Genomic DNA, 19,411 nt, shown 5'->3' on the forward strand with positions numbered 1-19,411 from the left:
CGCAGTCGAGGTTCTCCAGCGCCGAGACACGCTCCTGGGACCAAACCACAGGTCCCCATACCCGGCCCCCAGGGCTGTCGCCTGCTCTTTAAAGTCACGTCCCCAGAGCGTCTGCAAGGCAAACCACAGGCAGGAGCCAGTGGAGCTGGGGGGCCTCTCCCGCCACGGCCGGGCAGGACCCCCCCACACGCTGCAGAGCCCCCGCACTCCCACTGGGCCAGGGACACCTCGTCACCACAGGGCTGTGGACTGGGGGGACGCCCACAAAAAGAGACATGGGAGCCCTTAGAGCAACCCAGCAGCTGACAGACTCTCGTCTCTGGCGCTGCCTTCGATCTGTACGTTGGCTCCTGTTTGCACTTACCGGCTCTGAGTGGTTTTTAATTATTGATGCCTCTTTTAGCTTTTATCTTGTGCTCACTGCAGCCAGGAAGGGCTTGGCGTTCCTGCATTAGTGATGAATTGGGAAGGAGGCCCTGCTCCACCGCGCTGCAAAGCATTCCTGGCTTGCAGGCTGTGCCATTGTTTCAAGCAAAGCTGCGCTGAAAAATGAGGAGGGTGGGAGCGGGAGGGGGATGTGGCGGAGGCGATTCCCGCTGCTGCCACAGAGGCGACAAGGATCTGTCCTACAGGAACAGGCTGAAGGGGGTGGGCCAAGAGTCGAACAGGTGTTGGAACCTCCTTCACCCAGTGAAAAACTGGCACCTGCTCACCTCATCGAGGAGGAAGATGCAGGTTTGTGACTCCTCCAGTGACAGGCAGGTGGAAGGGGGGGAGGAGATGTGGGGTGGCAGAGTTTTGCCAAGCCCCTGGCAGCTGCAAGCAGGAATCGATGTCAAACCCAGGCTAAATGCTGTGCTGCTCTGTGGTCAGTCCCTGGGGCACTGACAGATGGGGTCCTGCCCCTTCCCTCCAGACCCAGCAAACTCCTCACCCACCACAGCCAAAGCTCTTTGGGCAGCGGGACAGCGGCTGTCACTACCCTGCTCTCTATCCCCCTTTAAGGAGCCAGGGCTTTGCTGAGTTTTTCCAAGGATCCTGGTGCCAGGAAAGCTTCGGGCCGGGGCCCATCCACCTGTGTCCCTCTCCCACCCTTGTATCGCAACCTCTCGTGCACAAAGAGAAGGAGTTTCTCTACCAGGAGCCAGTCAAACCAACCCTCATCAGCAGAGCTGTGGAAGCCCCAGGTCACCTGCTTCTCACGAGCGTTGAGCCTCTTCTGCCAGGGCAGGAGCGGGGCTCATGGCTCCGGCTATGAGAGGTTACAAGGCAGAGCAGCTTGTTTGGAAGGAGAGACACTGTTTCCTCAAGTCTGCAGCTACTGAGAGAGTCACGAGGGAGGTATTTTTAACCCTTTTTTTGCTGCTGGTATGGGGCAGATTTTGGTATGTGGTTTGATTTGAGCCCAAATCTGGTGACGTGCCCTGTGAAGTGACACCCTTCGGCCATCCAGAGCAAATGCAGCGGTTGCAAGCAGAGCCAGGACGGAAGCGCAGCACTGCTCATCCCTGGGATGGGGTATCAGGGAGAAACACTTCGAGTGCAAAGCTAGCACGCTTCAGAAATGGGTCATCTGGTAAAGCAGGAGTGAGTGGAGCACGAGGTTCAGCTCAGCATCTGCTAGGAGGTGCAGGGAATTTGGAGAGCCCAAAAGCTCTGTCTTTATACTTTACAGTGGGTTGGTCTCCCCTAGGGAGCAGGGAGGTAGCCACAGCCCAGCTGGGAGCAGCTCCCCAGCCCCAGCCTGCCGGCAGCCGAGGATGCTCAGCCAGCAGCCTCGTGGTTTGTTCGACCCCCTGCCCACCGAACCGAGGCTGCTAATTAGCTCTAACAACAGGGACTCTGTTCCTCTGAAATCACCAGCCTGAAAACACCCCAGACCAATTTCTCCTAAGTCCTCCTCCCTTGCACATCCATCAGGAATAACATCCACTTACAGTGCTCCCTACCCCCAGGCTGAGTTTGAACCAGTGACCTGGAGGTGAAAGCGCTTGAAAAGCTCCAGCCCTCCCCGCAGCCGCTTGCTCCCAGCGGGGTTTTCAGCAGCACTTACAGAGCAGAGATGGTTTTAGCAACTGTCGCATCGCAGCAGCCCCGACCCGGAGCTGTGCTGGCCTTTCACATCAGAAACCTGCTCGCTCAGTGTCAGCGAAGCCCTGAGCAGCTGCCGGCCCACGGGGTCAGACTGCAGCTACCGGCAGCGTTTCAGCCGGCTCCTGACCGCGAGCCCCTGCGCTTTGGGGGGGGGCGGGGGGGGGCGGCAGGGGTTGGACCTGTCTGCCCAGTGCTCTGGCCCCTCCATGGGCACCGAGGTCAGGCCAGCCCCTGCCATGCAGCAGCATCTCTGCCCTCGCCACGGGCTCTGTGCTCTGGATCTGCCCCGTGGCGGCTGATCAGCCAGCGGCTGCTTCCCAGAGCACGGACAACGGCTGCGTCAGAAGCATCAGGCCCTGCATGGGGTGCCCGGTTTGGCAGGGGACAGGGCTCAGGGCCCCCAGCAGTCCTGCAGAGTCGCAGCCAGAGTTCAAAGACTACCACTGGCACCGTGGTCCTCCGCAGACCCCTCCCGTCCCCTCTGCGCTGGGACCCCTGGCCCAGCCATCCCCCGGATCATGCTGGCAAGGCGGCGCAGCAGATAGCAGGAGCATTGTCAAGCCCTCGCACTGCCCGTGGGCTCTGTAACCCATCCAGAGCCACAGCGCAGGTGTGCCAGGCCTGGCCAGCACTCCCGGGACAGTAGGGCGCGGGGCCGAGGCGTGCACCCGCCCCTCCATCCCCTTTGCAGCAGAGGAGACCCGAGGAAGGGGAAGAGCGGAGCCGCAGCCTGGGCAGGTGTTCGTGCAGCACCACGCACCTTTCCTCAAGCCTCTCCCACCCTGGGCCCGCTGCAGCAGACACAGCCCCAGCCCAAAGCGTCATCACTCTGGAGCCAGACCTGGTCCCAGGCCTGAGCCAGCTCAGCAAATCCCACCAAATCCCACCCTCAGACATTCAGCCTGACCTTCGCCCAGCACCAGCAGGACAGAGGCACAGTAGCCGCTGCTCTCCTTCTGGCTTTCACCAGGGCCCCCATCTGCACCACCCCTGTCCTCTGACCTCAGTGGGCAGTCAGGGGCACTGAGACCTCCCCCAAACGCAGCTTCCTTCCCAGGGGAAGGGGATTTTCCCACTCCAGCTGGCCCGGGAGATACAGAGGGGAGATGTTATCAGGGCAGAGCAGGCTCTGAAGCCAGAGGACAGCTCTAATTATTGACAGACAATTCCATTACAGCGATCTCAGCCCCAGGGCAACGCAGGCCAGATTTTCCAGAGGGGCTGAGTGCCATGGCCGTGGTTTATCCTCTGCACCCACATGAAAAATGAATTATACACACACAGAGCAGACCTGCAGCAGTCCACAGGGACCATTCCCACGCATCACCAAACCATGCTGCTCCTGCTCCAGCGAAGAGCCGAGGTGACATTTTGCTCCAGACCTCCTCGCTTCTCAGCCAGAGAGCTCCCAGGTCCCCTTTTGCCACCATCCACTTTCACCTTGTTCTCCAGCTTGTTTTGACTCAGCCTGGGCATCCTCCATGCCCTGGCTCCAGCAGACTCCAGCCAAAGCTCCGGCGTGGGCACGTGGCTCCGCAAGGATGCCTGTAGGAGAGGTGGCAGGCTGGAGCAGGATGGGGGCAACAAAGACGGTCCCGTTCTGCCAACGGCTCAGAGACAAGAGCAGGAGAGGAGCCAGAACCAGAGGGCTCAGCGTTAACCCCCCTCCTCCTGGCTCACGGAGGAGCCTCCAGAGAAGGGCAGCACAGGGCAGGGGGTGAGGCAGGGGCTGGTCTGGGACACACTCACCCAGAGGAGGGAGGGCAGCTCTGCCAGAGACCTCCCCCAGCCTGCGGGGAGCCCGAGGTAGAGTCCAGTGTTAGCCAACAGAGCTACCTGTTCTCCCCCGCCGATTCCCCTACCTGGGGGGCAGGAGAGGGAGGGAAGTATTTTAAAGCCATCCCAAAGGCAACAAGAAAGTAGGCAGCAAGTCACGGTTTTAACCAACCTTCTTATTTCTTTATTTGAAAGGCACAGCTTGTACGTCCTCGATACAGCATTTTCAGTTCCTCTTATTATAGGTCAAGTGATTAAACACAAAAAGCAAAACAAGATCTTTCTAAAGGACTATATACAAACACCAGATTATTATTTAGTTTTATTCTTTTTTTGTTCCATTTTTGTTTTTTATAGAAGACACGCTAGCGCACGGAGATAAGAACAGAGAAAGCTGCTGTATCCTCTACACGGGGGCAGGAGCGCAGGGATGGGGAGGACCAGGAAAGGCTCTCAGTCTGCCTGCCCCCCCGCCCAGCCACCCGAGCCCCCCGAAGCCGGGTGCTATGCCAAGGGGGAGCGGGTGGCCGAGGCTCCCCCTCAGCCCGAGGCCAAGGAGCAGCCGAGGAGAAGCCCCCGCGGCCAGAGCGCATCATACTGCCGCAGGACTGGTTAAGAACAGATACATGCAGAACAGCGAGGTGCCGGCCTGGTATTAGTGCAGGAGGGGTGCGGGGAGGGCAGGGACAGGGTGACGCGAGGAGATCAAGAGCGCTTGAGGAGGGAGGAGATGGTTCCGGGCAGGGATCCCAGCAGGGAGTTGTGCAGAAACCGTCAGGATCAAGGGGCATCTTTAAATACCAAGGGGGGAGCAGCGGGCAGGGGGGAGCCACGTGGCACCGAAGAGCTGGGACAGCCGGGGGGCAAGCGGCCCCAGAGCAGCCCAAGCCAGGCTCTGGCTTGGCTCTGTGAGGGAGTGGAAGCAGGGACGGGGAAGCCAGGCTGGGCACAGGGAGAGCACGATCGGCCACACGGTTACTGCTACGGCGCCTGTGTTGCTGCGGAGCAGCCCCTTCGCAGGGACGGCGGTGGGGGCATCCCCCAGGCACTGCTGCCCATGGGAACAGGCCTGGCAAGCTGCCACCAAACAAAAGCCCCCGCGATTCTGCTGCACAGCAACTACAGAGAGATACTGCATCTTGCATCAACCCGCCTCCCCCACCCCCCAGACAGCCCCCTCCCCCCGGCCCCCCATTCACTCTAATCCGATTTCTCCCCGTCGTCATCTTGGTGGGCATCCCCGTCATGGCCGTTCTTGTCCTCCTTGGAGAGATGAGCCTGAGAGCCCAAGGCCGAGAGCGAGAGGAGCCCAGTGCCGGCACTGACGGCAGGGAGGGACGGGGGCTGGAGGCCCACGGGGAGCGGAGTCAGAGGCAGAGCAAGGGCTTGGAGCTGCGACAGCTGGTGAGCTTGAAGCTGCTGCTGTAGAGAACGATGGACAGACAGGACGACAGGAGAAGGATATTGTCATTTTGAGTGCCCTTGGACCCCAACCCAAGGGTCTGGGCTGCCAAGACAGACTGTGCCAGCAGCCAAGCTTCAACTAGGGACCTCAGGGTCCTGGAGAGCACTGCAGCCTCGGGGCAGGCGGTGGAAGAGATTCTAGAGTCCTTGGGCTGCCACAGCCTCAAGACTCAAGAGCGTGTCCCCGGCACGACACAGCCCCTAGCCCACAGGACATCTGGCCTCAGACTCTGGCATGCTCCAAGGAGGAGGTTAAAGCCCTCCCGACCTTGACCCAGAACAGATGGTGTCTTCATGTTAAGGAGCTGCTGCAGTTCCTGCTCAAAACCAAAGCTCCTCTCCTTGCGCCCTGCTGGGACAGAGCAGGAGCCCGTGCTCCCCTGCAAACCCCGGCCCACGCCATAACAAGCCCAGAGAAAACGGGCCAGCCCAGCACTCAGCCTCATCCCAGCAGGGCTGCAGCCTGCTCCCAGCACACGGGCTGCGTCCCCAGGTCACGACGCCCCTGGCCAGCTCTGTCTCGAAGGCCAAAGGCACGAATTCCCGTCCCTCCCAACCCAAACTAAACGTGCATCACGTACACGGATGATGGAGTTCAGTTCTGGCGCTGTAACCTGCTTGGCTCGTTCAATGGCTCCCAGGACTTGCTGCTGATGCTGGTGTGGAGAGAACAGAGGGATTCGGGGTCATTGCTAGGATCACGGGGAAGGAGAGCAGGGACCCATCCCCGCCAGGTCTGACACACACACGTTACCTCAGCCGCTAGCGCTGTCACGGCGCTGAGCCGGCTGGTTCACCCCACAGCTGGGGACCCTGCACGCACCTCGTCTGTGACAAGGATCTGATGCCACTGAGGCCCATGGCAGTGAAAAGCAGGGAAGGAGACATGCTTGTCTCATGCCAGTTCCTCACCACAGGGTTAAGCAGGTCTCCTCTTACTCCCACGCTTGTCCTGCTCTGCTCAGGCCCAGGGATCCATGGCCAGAAGAGCTCCAAGGGAGGGCCATGCCTCTTACCCTGCCTCCCCACTCCAACCCAGACCCGACACAACGCAGGACCCCCTAATTAGCAAAGCAAGCCCTAAAATCAGCAGCTTTTGGGAAGCTTCCCACTCCTTGGGATGCATCCCAGGTCCCAACTGCAGCAGCTGGAAGATGCTGCCATGAAAGAGCCTAGCATGGCTGCTCCAAACACAGGCAGGGAAAAACAGCTGTACCATGTGCTTTAAAAAAAAAAAAAAAGGAAAACCGTACTTGCTCCTCTAAGAGCACAAGGTCTCCAAATGCCAGGCTGCCAGGCCTGTCCACTGCACTCCAGCAAGTGGATTTTTCTTTCCATCTTGGCAGCAGGACAGGGCTGGGGAGGGGGAAGGGGTTGCATTAAGATGCAAAAGGTTTAGTTGTGGCTTAGTTATTAGGCAGCTCTGATCAGCAAGCCACTTTGTCCTCCTCGAGAACAGGTGGGTAGGAAAAACAGCCTGTCCACCAACCCCACAACTAACCCAGACCGAGAAACTGCCTCCATCCCACAGCTAGTCCTGACCAAAAAACCAGCCATGAGATCAGCCGTGGGGCTCAGCCTCCATGGGGCTCTGTGGGGGGCTGGACAAACACAGCACCAGAAGTGCTTCATCTTCCTCCTGCCTCAAGCAGCAACTCCCAAGCCCTCCCAATTAATTTCTCAGGGGAGTGGGAGGAGCCCATCAGCCACATTAATTAATGAGGCAGACGAACCAGATCTCAAGGAGGAGCCATATGGAGGTATTTTTTTAAATGCCCTCCTCCCCCAATTAGCCACCCAAAGCTCCCACCACCCCTGCAGAAGTGGCCAATGACTCTGGAATCTCAGGCAGGAGAGAACAGAGCCCATCTTTGTCCAGAGCCAACAGAGGGGATGGATGGATGGGTGGGTGGGCGCATCAGCCACCGCACAGCACCTGGAGGGCTGCCCCCAGGCCAAACCTGTCCTGAAGGGCTCTCCCTGTGCAGGGGCCAGGAGCAAGCGACAGGTTTCCTGGACCAGGGGCAAGGAGGTGCCGGAGGGCCATGGCGGGATGGAGGCCCCCGCTCCCCTGAGCCAGAGCCGAGGCCGAGCCAGGGGACTCACCTCTTGCGAAAGGTAGGGCAGAACCTGCGCACAAATCCCATTTAGCCTCTTGACGATTTCAGCCTAGAAGGTGGGAAGAACGGAGAGGAAAGGCATCAGACAGCTTGAGGCTGTCCCCGCTCCCCAGGCAGGGCCCGAGTCCCCACACAGCCCTAAGAAAACCCACTTTCCCCAGAAAGATGTTGGCAACCTCCTGGTGCCATGGGGGGCGAGGGTCACCTCACCCCCAAGGCCCCTCCCTACAGAGCTGAATGAATCAACGCTGCTGGCTGCAAAGAGCTGGTTTTCAATATTCTCTTCCCTCCCCAGGTCTCCAGTGTTCATTTAATGAACTGGGAGCAACCAGAGAGGAAACTTATTATAGACCCAGGTGGGGATGTGCTGAATTACATTTGCCATGTGGACAGAGACAGGCACAGGTGCTGCCTGCGCCAGGACCCCTGCTCTGCCCCAGGGACCCCCTGCCCCAGAGCAGCACTTGCCCACACCAGCCTCCCTGCAGCTGAGCTGCAGACCTGGGGCAATCCAGGGAGACCACAGGGACTGGACAGCTTCTTCACTAGCCTCATACAGGCAGGTACAATTTTTGGGGTGTTAAATGCTGGGAAAGAGTAAAGCTACGAGCCCTTTGCAAGTCACTTTCCACTGGAGTCAAAAGAAATCCAGAGCCAAAGGGTTTAGGCACACACCGAAACCAGCGCCACAGGGGAGCGGACTGGGCTGGAAGACAATTCATGGGACAGCAGCGAGGATTCGTGGCTCAGATCCTTTATCAAGATGCAGGTTTTCCCACGGAAGCCAGTCTCAGGGGCTTACCAGTGAGGGCGATGGGATCAGAGGCACCAAGTGTCTTTGTGGGGAGCAGAATTGTGCTAAGAGGCTTATAACTGAGCCACGACACACAGATGACTTTGTGACAGGAAGCTGAAGCCAGACAGAGTCAGGCTCAGAGGAGGCTCATGTTGTTAACAGCACAGGTAATTAGCCACTGGGGATAATTAACAACTTAACCACCAGTGAGGGTAATGAACAAACCTATCCAGGCTGCAGCAGAGTCTCCATCACAAGGAGGTCTGCCATCCTGTTACCTAACCACAGCCTGAGAGAAGTGCTCTCTGGCCTGACTGCAGCAAGAGCTTGGGGGGAGCCAAAGGTGTTTTTCATGTTGGGGTGATCACCACAAGCCTTCCTGGGCATCAGGGAAGGTGGCAGGGCCAGGAACCCATCCCGGGGGACCCAGGGTCATCTCCCACCCTCCACCCCAGGTTTGTGTCTGCTGACCGACTCTGAACTGCCACTCGCTCCAGACCCTGCCTTGTCTGGTGCTCAAATACCTGTTTGGGCCCTGGGGAGAACCAGAGCGCGCCTGCAGCCTGGGGTGGGAGCCCTCAGTCCAGGCACTGCAATCCCAAGAGCTGGGGGGGTCCCAGCATTTCAGAGGCAGCTCTGACATTTACAGATTCATGGCATTTCTAGTTCCTGAAATACCACTAAAGTGACAAGGGCAAAGCACAACAGACAACTCACCCTCCCCAGGAATTACAGCACTTGGAAATGCCTTCCCCTACCTGTTTGTGCATTTCAATATTCAGCCCGTAGGACATCTCGTAATACTGTAGAGCAGGAGAGAAGGGAACAAAATAAATGGTAAGTCAGGTCTCCACCACGTAAAGTGGCTCCATGCAGCAGCACTGGGAACTACTGCTGCTTTCCTAGCAAAGGCTGGGCAAGGATGGAAGGAGCGAAGAGGCCAGCCCTAGGAAACAAAGACAGCAGGAGAAAAGCCCAGACAGGGACCCTCTCCAGGCCTAAGGCAGAAGCACCTAGAGCCCAGGCGCTCCCTGCCCACCCTGTTCCAGCCTCACACTGCTGCAGACGGACGCCTGGGAACTGGCCGACTGGGCCCTGTGCCAGACTCCTCACGGACACCTCTCCGCAGTCTGCATCAAGGTGAGAGCAAGTGATGCTGCTTCAAACTTGGAAAAAGGCTCAGGGCTCCACAGACTTCCACATCCACAGCCAAAAGAGAGGCAGTGTGACTCTACAAGCTTTGCCTGGCCAATATCCTAAAGCCCACAGGGCTGCTTCAGCAGCAAATGGAAGAGATCACAACTGGGCTTCATCTAGCAAGTAACACATCCAGCTGCACACAGCTCCTGCTGTTTGGGAAGAAGCTATGTGGAAAAAAAAAACCAACCACCAAAAAAGCCACCCAGAAAACCCTCGCGCAGCAGCAACAGGCAGCTACAATCTACTGGCAGGAGAAAGTAGTTCCTGACCCATGGAAGAAGCTGTTTTAAGGCTGATATTTGAGTTCAGAAATCTCCTCGCTCAGCTCACAGGCTGCAATCCTGATTCTTCTGAAGGGAAGGAAAAATCCACATCTGCGCTCATTTAATTCAAGGAGAAGATCACTGGCGTTTTGGTACCGACGCCACAAGTCTGAGAAGCACCCAGCTTGGTATCGCCATGATCTCAGACTGCTCCAACACCGCGGCTGGCTCTCAAGGCTTCTTTGCATTCTAAAGACTGAGCAGGAAGCAGGAGCCCGACCCCCAAGCTGCTAATTGTGACTTATTCAAAAATCAGAGCAGCTGTAGCAGCTTTGCACATTCACAGAAACCCTCCTCTTCGCTCCCCGTGACTCGCTGTGGCAGGGAGCGACAGCAGCTCTGCGCGACTCCAGCTCAGCACACAGAGAAGGCAGGAGCTGCCGTGCCTGCAGAGCCTCCAGCGCTGCACAAGAGCAACAGCCCTTCCCCTCTGCCGCCGACCTGCTGATGGTAACATGGATCAATTACAGTGACTGTCAGCATTAAGGGGAAAAAAAAAATCTCAGCCACACCTGGAGATGAGCATCTCCACACAGGCTGCAAGGCCCAGGAAGCACTCGCTGACTGGTGAGGATGGGGCAGACTTCCCCACTGGCAGACAAGGAAAGCTGTAACCTCGTCCCCGGTGCCGAGCACACCCGGCTCCCCACAGCCGCGGAAGTCTGGACACACAGGCAGTACAGGAGGATGGATGGGCCAGCTCCCTTATTCCTGGTTCTAAAGTCCTAACTCAGCTCTGAAGAGCTGCTGTATTAATTTCTACATCTTATCTCTTCCTTCCAGGGCAGGTGCAGCAGCTGGCAAGCAGGCACCAGCTCATCTTTATGGACAGTATCACAACCTCCTGTTAACTCCCTGACAGGAAGGGAACCACAGCCTTGCCCAGCATCCCTCCCCACTGCTGCAGGGCTCTTCCCCGTCACCCTGCCTGCAAGAGCATGGCTGTTTCCTGGCAGATTTCTCTTTAGAGTTATGGCTGAGCCTGCTGCCCACGCGTGGCACCACGTCTCGTGCCGTGAGCAGGCGCCACACTGGGATGTGCATGCTTTGTGCCAGGACACACACACCGGTGAGACGCGCCAGCACTTGGCACTGCAGCTCCGCAAGGCTGCCGGGGCCACGGGAAGGTACAGAGGGTTTAGCTCTCACACAGCAGCTGTTTTTTCCTTCCAACTCCCACCAGGCTTGTGGGGTTTCCCAGCTTCATGCCTTCTCAGAGCACCACTTTGTCTTTCACTGGCCATGATTCTCCCGGGGTCCCAAGGACCTTGCAGCTCCTCCTCGGGTGCCCGAGAGCTGTTGCCTCCCCCAGGGCACAGGGGTCGGCCGCTGTGCCCCATCGCCACCCAGCAAGCAGTCAGCCCCTGGGCCCGTCAGTTTTCCATGTCCAACAATTCCCTGCTACTTCCCCTCATTTCAACCATCCACTGCATGCAGACAACACAAAACATGAGAAAAGCCCCGTTTTCAGAAAAACCAATGCCAGCCTTGCCCAGAGACCTGCCGCTTAGGCTCCCTCCAGGCCAAACCCGGGCGCAGGCACCTGCTCAGCACCGGAGCCCCCACCCACAATCAGCTGCTGGGCCTGTCCTTACCATGACGTAGTGACGCTGCATCTCCGATTTCTCACTGGCTAGTTTGTCACATTCCAACTTCAAGCTGAAAAGCCAGAAAACAGTAAGAAAACCACAAACAGGAGGTGAGAGAATTGATCACCACAGAGCAGCTGCTTCCTGCAGGGCCCCATCCTGGCCAGGCTGCCTTCTCGGCCACCACCGTCCAGACCCTGAGGGGCGGCTGGAGCCGGGCTGCACTGGCTGGCACAGCGGCAACCTGGGAGCCTGCTCCCTTCTCAGCTCACGTTCCGGAGAAGTAACTCAAAGGCATCCACCAGCTGGACACCCGCCTCCCCCAGGCAAATCCTTCTGGTGGGAAGAGAAAGCTGGGCAGAAGCAGAGGGGGCCGCCCGAGGAGGGGTCTGCCTTCCCTTGGCTGGTCACTGGCAGCTGGGGACGGCTTCTAGCACCCGCCTGTCTGCAGCGCTCAAGGGATACTCCAATACAACTTCAAAACCAAAGCCAGATCCATTTCTGGATGGTGGGGGGAGGCCCAAGTGCAGCAGATCCCTCCAGAAGAAAGGATTTTTTTCTCTCCCTTAGGTTCTTCACACCCTTCAGAGAAAGTGCTGCAGCTCCCAGTGTTTTATGAGACTCCAACTCACCAGCCGAGCAACTGCAGCCGGCATGTGCTGTGGTTTTATGTTTCAAACAAGAAACAGCTTCACCTACACAAAACCTGCTTCTTCTCGAGCAGATTAAGTCCGAGGGGGTGGAGTGGGGTGGGGGGGACAACCTCCCTTCCAGCGGGCATGTTTCGTGGGCTCCCCTGCTTCCTTGCTGGCACTGCCCAGAGACACGGGGGCACCAGGAAACAGCCACTTCCCAGCAGTCTTTCTGCCTGCTTCTGCCAGAGCGACACCGCTGCAAACCTGTGACCTGGCGGAGCCGCGGCTGGGGGAAGGTGGGCGAGGAAGCGGCAGCCGCATGGCACCGAGGCACGAGCCGCAGGCAGCGCCCGCGGCCCGCTGGGCCGCGGCAGGGGCATCGCCCCGCCGACTCACCCCCAGAGCCTCACGTTTATTTCAGACACACACACCCACAAAGCAACAGAGCGTCACAAGCCAGCTCACAGGTCAGCAGAAGTATTTCCACACACCCGCAGTAAAGCGGAAGCTTTTGGATTTAAGTGCTCCCTGCAGCATTCACCGTCCAAGAATGGCAGCCAGCGAGAAGAACCGAGGAGAACTCCCAGCAAGACGCGGGCGGCCTGGCAAAGCCCCCCCGGGCGAGCGTCGCTCCGAGGGAAGGACGAGGCGCGCTCTCCTCGCCCAGCCGACACGACGGGCCCCGGCCCGCGGCCCCGCTCCAGCCGCGGCGGCCCCGAGCCTGCCCCGGCGCTGCCCTGTGCCCTGCACGGCGAAGCGGCGGGACCGGGGCGGTTCTGGCGGCGGGGGCTGGCCCGGGCCGCGCACCTACCTGTGGTATTGGGCCTGCAGCAGCTGGAACTCGTCCTTGATGCGGTCGCAGGAGTCGGAGGTCGTGAACTTCAGCTGCTGCGGCAGGTGAGAGGAGCCCTTGAACGAGAGGAGACAGCGCTGGGGCCGGGGCGAGCAGCCGGGGCGAGCAGCCGGCCCGTCCCGCCCGCGCAGCGGCCCCCAGCCCGCCCGGGCCGCTCCGCCCCGCGCCGGGGGCCGAACCCCGCGGGAGCGGGCCGGGCCCGGCGGCCAGAGGCCCGGCGGGCGCCCCGAGGAGCCGGCGGGGAGCCCCGCGGGGCCGGCGCGCCCAGGCCCGGGACGCGCCCAAGGTCACCCGTGGGGGCCGCCGGCGCCTGGGCCCTTCCCCCGGGCGCTGCCTCCGGCCTCGGCGCCGGCCGGGGCGGCTCCGCCGGCGCGGGGAGACCCCCCGCCCCCGTCGCTGCCGGCGGCGGGAGGCGCTGGGTTGCCTCGGCCCCGCCGGGGCCGCCACCTACGGGGAGGCCCGCAGCCCCCGCCGCCCCCCGGTGCCCGGCCGCGCCGTACCGAGTGCCGGCTTTGTGGAAACATCATGTCAGGCTGCGGCTCGGCCCCCGCACGGAGCGGCCCGGTGCCGCCGCCTGCTCCCGCCGCGGCTACCCCTGTCGCCGCCGCCGCCGCCGCCTTTGTCCGCGCCGGGCCCGGCCGTCCCGGCCGCCCCGCCCCGGCCGCGCCGCTCGCCCCGCGCCGCTCCCGCCGCCCCGCCGCCGGCGCCTATTGTCTAATGGCGGCTGCGGCTCCGGCTCCGTCCTGCGGCTGCTCGGCACCACCTGCCGCCGCCGCCTCCCCGGGCCGGGCGGGCCCACGGCCGCCCCCGCCCCCGCCGGTCCCCGCCCCCGCCGCGCCGCCGGCCGCGGGCACCGGCCCGGGCCGGGCCGCGGAGGCGGGCGGGGGGGACCGGGCCCGGGCCGGGGCCCTGCGCGGCCGCCCGGCTCCCCCGCCCCGCCGCCGGGCGCGGGGCTGCGCCGGGACGGGCCGGTCCCTGAGCCCCGGCCCCGGCCGCCGCGGTCCCGCCGGCGCGGCCCGGCCCCCCCGCACCCTCCCGAAGTCGCGCCCCGGGCCCCCCCCGCCGCCGCCCGCGGCCGAGCCCCCCTCGGCGGGGCCGTGGGTTCGCCCCGGGCCGCGGTGGGGGCGGGAGCGGCGCCGGGCGGGCTCTGCGGGGCCCCGGCCGGTCCCCGCTGTCCCGGGCCCAGCCGGGGAGCCCCGGGCGCGCCGCGATGCTGCTTCTCGCCCTGGACTCTGGCACGGGAGGGCGCGGGCCCGCCCGGGAAGAGGCTTCCCGTGGCTCCCGGCGCGGCCCCCCCAGCCCGCGGTGTCCCGGGGGGCTCTGCCGACACCCGGCTCTGTCCCGGTTCTTAAACCCGCTGTGGCGGGGCAGGATCCGTCCCGCGGACGCGACTCGTGGTCACCCCCTGCCCTAGCCGGGAACGGGGTTTGTTCACCCAGGGTGGTGTTTTCCTTTATTTCACCAGGGAAAGCAAAGGCGAGGGAGTTCACCTGCAGCTGGCCCCAGACAAACTTCCCATCTCCAGACAACGGGAAATTCTGCCCTGGGTGCAAACTGTGGTCCTAAACCTGCTGCCTGAGGATCAGACCCAGCAGTCGGTGTCCTGGCGGATCGACTGCGTCCCCACAGAGAGCAGAGAGGTGCGAATTTAGCCACAGAGTTTGTTGCTGGAAGAACTTTGTTGCCATGGGGCCTCTTGCAAGCCACAGACACAGATGTGGCAGAGCTGGGGCGGGATCGGGTCCCTGGAATCCAGCCTGAGCACAACGGGCAGGGACACGGTTGGCGTGTGTGAGCGCACAGGGAGCTTTCATCAATTGCAGATGCTGCTCTCTGTCTATCTTTAAAAATCAGTACATTTTCTGATTAAAAATAAAACCCCACATGTCATGACTCCAGCACTGCGGGCTGGGCTGTTGTGGTATTTATTTTTGAAGAGAACAATATAGCAGCTGAGTTATTGTGACACCTCCTGCATATTGTGCAGTAGCTTTTTCACTTCAACATCTCCATATTAGTGAAAACTGTGACAGCTTCATGCCAAGGATTATTAATAGTGCAGGCAGGCTTTATGTCCCTGCAGAATAAGGGCTGGAAAACAGGGTAGACAGTCTCCTCCCAGCGCATCGGCATCCTGGTCCCCTTTTCACATGTAGAGAAACTGAGCCACCCCGGCATGGGCTTTGCACAAGGGCAGCGGGATGCAGTTTGTAGTCGGTGTGTGCGGGAGAGCGGGCCGGGTCCCTGCTGACCCCCTCCCTGCAGAGCCCAGGCCGAGCTCTGCCTGGAGCAAGGCTGGAGCACAGCCCCTGTTCCCTGCCAGGCTTGTCACCTTGCTGCGTGGGGGGAAGGAAGGGACAATGGGATGCAGAAGGGATTTGCCCTCAGCTACATGATGATTCAGACAGACAGTGCCCGGGCTGAGAGCTCTGCCATCCCTGGCCCCCGGCACAGAACAGACCGGCCTTGCAGGTGATGGTCCCCACTCCATTACAGGAATTAGGTGTCTGTAACAGAGATGATTATGTTAAGTGCAGAAGAAACGTGCAGCATGCAAATGCTGTACTTGGAATCACGTGTTGGAAATCGGGGGCTGTGGGCGCTCTCCTGCGCTCTGCAGTGGGAGTGCTGGTGCAAGGTTGGCCACTGTGAGCCCATGCGTGTGGCCACTGAGAAGAATTAGGTTGGGCCAGCTCAGCCTGAGCTTGAGAGCACCCGGAGCTTGGAATCCTCTTGCACAGCCGCTGCCCGTGGGGTTTGCGCTCTTCAGACTGCTCCTCTTTGCTTGCAGAAGGGCTCCCGTATTGTTCTAAGTTAGTCCTCTTAGTTGAAAAACCCCTTTGAGCGCATGTGTGGGTCGGGAGGCTCACATTTACTGCTAGTTTGGAAGAACAGATTATGTGTATTCCTGCAGCAGCTAGAGACCTAAACCACAATGTCAACTGCCCTGTGCAACATGTACATGCATGTAAGAGATGGCCCCTAAATACACGGCAGGTTGTTTCTCCCATCTTACAGTCTTGGCCCACTCAGAGGCGCTGGGGGATGATCTGCCGTGCTGCGCCTGCAGAGCGATTGCTGACTGTTAGTATCTCCCCATCCAGGATGTGGCAGGGGTTGGTCGTGGTGCAGAGCAGGACAGACTGTGCGATGAGATCTCCGGAGCGTGTGTCTTGCCTTACCAGTCCCCTCAGGTAAGATGAGGAGGGCAGCCAGGGCCAAAGGCACGTTCTCTACCCAGTGTTGGCTGCCTTTCAGCACCTGTGTACGCGCTTTTGTGAGACACTCAGGAATATCTGTCTGCTTGCCAAGCCAGGTAGCACCTCTGCTCTCCTTCTGCAGCTCACCCCTTCATTGCTCATCTAGATATTACAATTTCTTCTTTAACTCAAATGAAGTTTTTTCCAGTTGAGATAAAGCAGCAAAGTTGCCACATAGCAACCTGAAACACCAGGTGTTCCTAGTGATGGCACTGCCAAAGCCGTGAGGCGTTTGTCCTTGGTACGGACGGGACCAGGCTCTCCCTGTGGTTGATGAACTTCTTTAAACAACAATAGTGGTTACAAGAGCAGATTGAACTTCCCAGAAGCCGACGCAGAGGCACTCTTCCCGGGCCCCAGGCTGGCAGTACGGAGCTTCCCTCGGCTCAGCAGCACGCACCCTCGTTGGCTCGGACCTCGGCCTGCGGAGAGGGCTGGCGGTGCCTCTTGGCTGGGCAGCACCCTGCCAGCTTGCCGGCAGCTTTGGCCCCAGCCGGGCTCCCCAGCAGCGGGGGCGACAGGAGCGTGGATCTCGAGTCTTCCCTTGGTCACGGCGGAAGCACGGGAGCCCTGCTCACACTGCGCTGCCGTCCCTTCTCTCTGCAATAGCTCGCAGGCGCTCCCTTCCAAGCGGGAAATGAAATGTTCCTTTATTGGCTTTTATGTTGGCTACAAAATGTTCCATTTTATCTTTTTTTTTCCCCTCTCCTTACTTTCTTCCAGGAAACACACTAATTTATGGTATAATCTTGGCAAATCCCAGTCCACGGGAACACAAACTCGCCTGTGCCTAGTAAATGACTCTTTTAACGGGCCTGTCTCCAGCCGGGCAATGTATCTGCATCTGAAGAAGGGGGAATTATGACCTTGCCCAAGCAGCCGCCTTGCGTGTGTCAGCAGGGGTGAGTATGGCCTGAGCACGGCGGCAAAACAGTGCGTGGAGGAGCCTGCCTTGAACACCCCCTGGTGAGAGGAGGGGATTCCCACAGCCCACCTCAGCTCTGGCTCAGGAAAGGAGGGGTTTCTCCAGCACAGGAAGGGAGCTCTGAACACGTGTGTAGGAGCTCTCCAAGTGAACCAACATTTGTCTGCTGTGAGGCTGTTCTACGGCAACGCTGGAACGCTGCAGCTGAAGCAGATGGGTCCCCCCCCACTCCCCTAACACCTCGGCCAGGAGCAAGGTCATGCCAGGCTTTTCTGCAGCCAGGGCTGGGCTGGGGTTGGGCTGATCTTGCAGATGGGTTTCCAGGGAGCATGTCCACTCCTAGGGAAGCCAGACCACCCTTTGGAGGGGCCACAGAGGGCAGCCAGGGACTTGGCTGCTGACGTGGGCAGCTTAGTCGAGGGCCTGACACTGCATGGCGATTTGGTGTGGGAATCTGGCAAAGGGGTCTCCAGGACAGGGCGACCAGGACACAGGGGCTGGAGGAGCCACTTGCCCTCTCCCACAACAGCCCGCTTGGCATCAGCCTTCCAGGGAGGAAGGAGCCGTGCCTGCCCTCAGCATGGCTGGGAGGCACTGTGGCACGTGTTGCGACCTTGCAGTGTGGCTGCTGGCCTCACGTCTGCCCCAGCCCTGCGCCCCCAGGCTGTGCCACACCGTGTCCACACTGAGCTTTGCCTTTCACCATGTCCCACGCTTGCCCAAGCCTGTGGCTTGCCTGGCTGGAGAGCAGGAGCAGTCTCCAGCTCAGAGCTGGTGCAGGACTGGACCTCTCCTGTGCTGGTCTCCTGCCTGCAGAGGCTGGAGGGAAGATCCTGCCCTCTCTCCCGCTTGCCATGACATGCGTGCCTGGGGACATCCTCGCTCGCCAGGTCCCCTGGCCACTGGTGCTGGAGCCTGGTTACCCTGGGACCAGGAGTTTATATTTAGCATTGCTAATGGAGCAATGGGCTGTCCCAGTCCCCCGCCCCAGCAGGAAGGGTTCGTACAGGGGTGTCCTAATGAGACCAGAGCAACTTCCTATTCGTTCTTAAAAGGAGCAGTCTAACAAAGCTGCCAAAAATAAATCTGTTTAATGAAGAGCCTTTGTAAATTATTCAGATATTATATCCCACTCCAGCACTGGTTCAAGGAGAGAGGCTGTACAGACACTTTCTTCTCTGAAGCTCTGGACACAAGGTGAAAGTCATGCTGTCATTGCAAAGGAAATGTAGGCTCTAAGATCCTGCTTTTACCCAGAGAATACTCTCTCTTTTACCTGGAGCTAAAAAGGAAGAAATAAAAAAGGTACAGCAGCAATTCAGGCCCTCAGACAAGGAGGGTTTTTTCCTTCCTGCCCACCCCCCCTCAGGACCACTCTTGAGTCCCAACACCTAAAGCTGACCACAGACACAAAAGCTTTGCAGGATTGAGTCTGAGAAATTCGGGCTTCCCTGGGCACCGCACGCCTCAGCGCGGTGTGGACAGGACCCCACTGGAGGTGGCGAGGTTCAGCCAGCAGCTCCTCCTTCGCTTCTCGGTTGTGGTTTCAGTGCTGTGGACTCTTTCCAGTAGAAACAGGGCTGAGACCCACCAAACTCATTAAACTTCAGCTGCCATCCGTACACCAGCTGCTAACAAATCCCAGTCCCTCCCCGGGATGTAAAGCCTGGCTTTGCAGAGTGCCGTCCCCCACTGCCACCCCATATTCAGACATCTGTGAGGCATTTTATCAGGCACAGTGGTCGGCAGCTTGCGAGCTATCAGCCACAGCCTGCCCGTGCCACCCTGCTGGTGCTCACGGGCGTCTCCTCTCCCACCCTCCCCGCTTTCCCAGACCATCGTCACCCGCAGCGAGGCCAGTGCCTGCTGCGCCCAGCCCTGCAGCTTGGCTCGGGCTGGGGCTGGGCAGAGGAGTTGCCCGCTTCTGCTCACCCGCAGCCCTGCCGGGGCGAGCCCCACTTCCCCGGCTTTCACACGGCAGCAAAACCATTGTGCAAAGTTTCCCTGCTGACTTTAATGGGGAACCACGTGGTTTTGCTTCAGCCTCTCAGGACTGCATTTAGGTTTCTCTTTCTGTGGTTCCTCGCGCCCTGCCATCAGCGCTTTACTGTTACAGACACTCAGCAGGGACCGGTGTGGGAGGGGGTAGCATCCCCTGCGGTGCAAGGAGAGGTGCTTGGCTCAAGGGTGGCATTTCCACAGAGCGTCTGGGCCGGCATCCCTCGGGCCAGTGGCCTGTGGGCCATTCCCACAACCCCGTGAGGCAGAGGCCGCTTTCTCCCGGCTCCACACGCTGCTGTGACGGGCCGCACACAGACTCATTGCCCGTGACTCAGGTCAGGGCCAGCAGGACCCCGGCAGCATCCCCGAGGGCCA

The 19,411-nt window shown here is 60.0% G+C and overlaps 1 protein-coding gene and 1 long non-coding RNA gene across 3 annotated transcripts; one reads left to right on the forward strand and one right to left on the reverse strand.

The window, feature by feature from the left end:
• Nucleotides 1-4,025: 4,025 nt before the first annotated feature.
• Nucleotides 4,026-13,546, reverse strand: LOC141935303 (TLE family member 5). Of its 2 annotated transcripts, none has more exons than XM_074851408.1 (7): nt 13,351-13,546; nt 12,809-12,906; nt 11,369-11,432; nt 9,009-9,053; nt 7,441-7,503; nt 5,916-5,990; nt 4,026-5,289 (listed from the first exon to the last, which is right to left on the reverse strand). In XM_074851408.1, exons 1-7 carry the CDS (start codon nt 13,375-13,377, stop codon nt 5,071-5,073), a joined length of 591 nt encoding a protein of 196 aa, XP_074707509.1. In that variant the 5' UTR covers nt 13,378-13,546; the 3' UTR covers nt 4,026-5,070. The 2 variants fall into 2 exon arrangements, with proteins under 2 accessions (XP_074707509.1, XP_074707510.1); XM_074851409.1 differs by having other exon boundaries at nt 4,026-5,292; nt 13,351-13,540.
• A 443-nt stretch (nt 13,547-13,989) lies between these two features.
• On the forward strand, nt 13,990-18,135 carry LOC141935304 (uncharacterized). The gene is made up of 3 exons (XR_012626530.1): nt 13,990-14,490; nt 15,955-16,044; nt 16,834-18,135. It is a non-coding gene; the product is annotated as an uncharacterized LOC141935304 (long non-coding RNA).
• Nucleotides 18,136-19,411: the final 1,276 nt, after the last annotated feature.

The sequence above is a fragment of the Strix uralensis genome, chromosome 27 (genome assembly GCF_047716275.1).
Source record: "Strix uralensis isolate ZFMK-TIS-50842 chromosome 27, bStrUra1, whole genome shotgun sequence".
NCBI lineage: Eukaryota > Metazoa > Chordata > Aves > Strigiformes > Strigidae > Strix > Strix uralensis.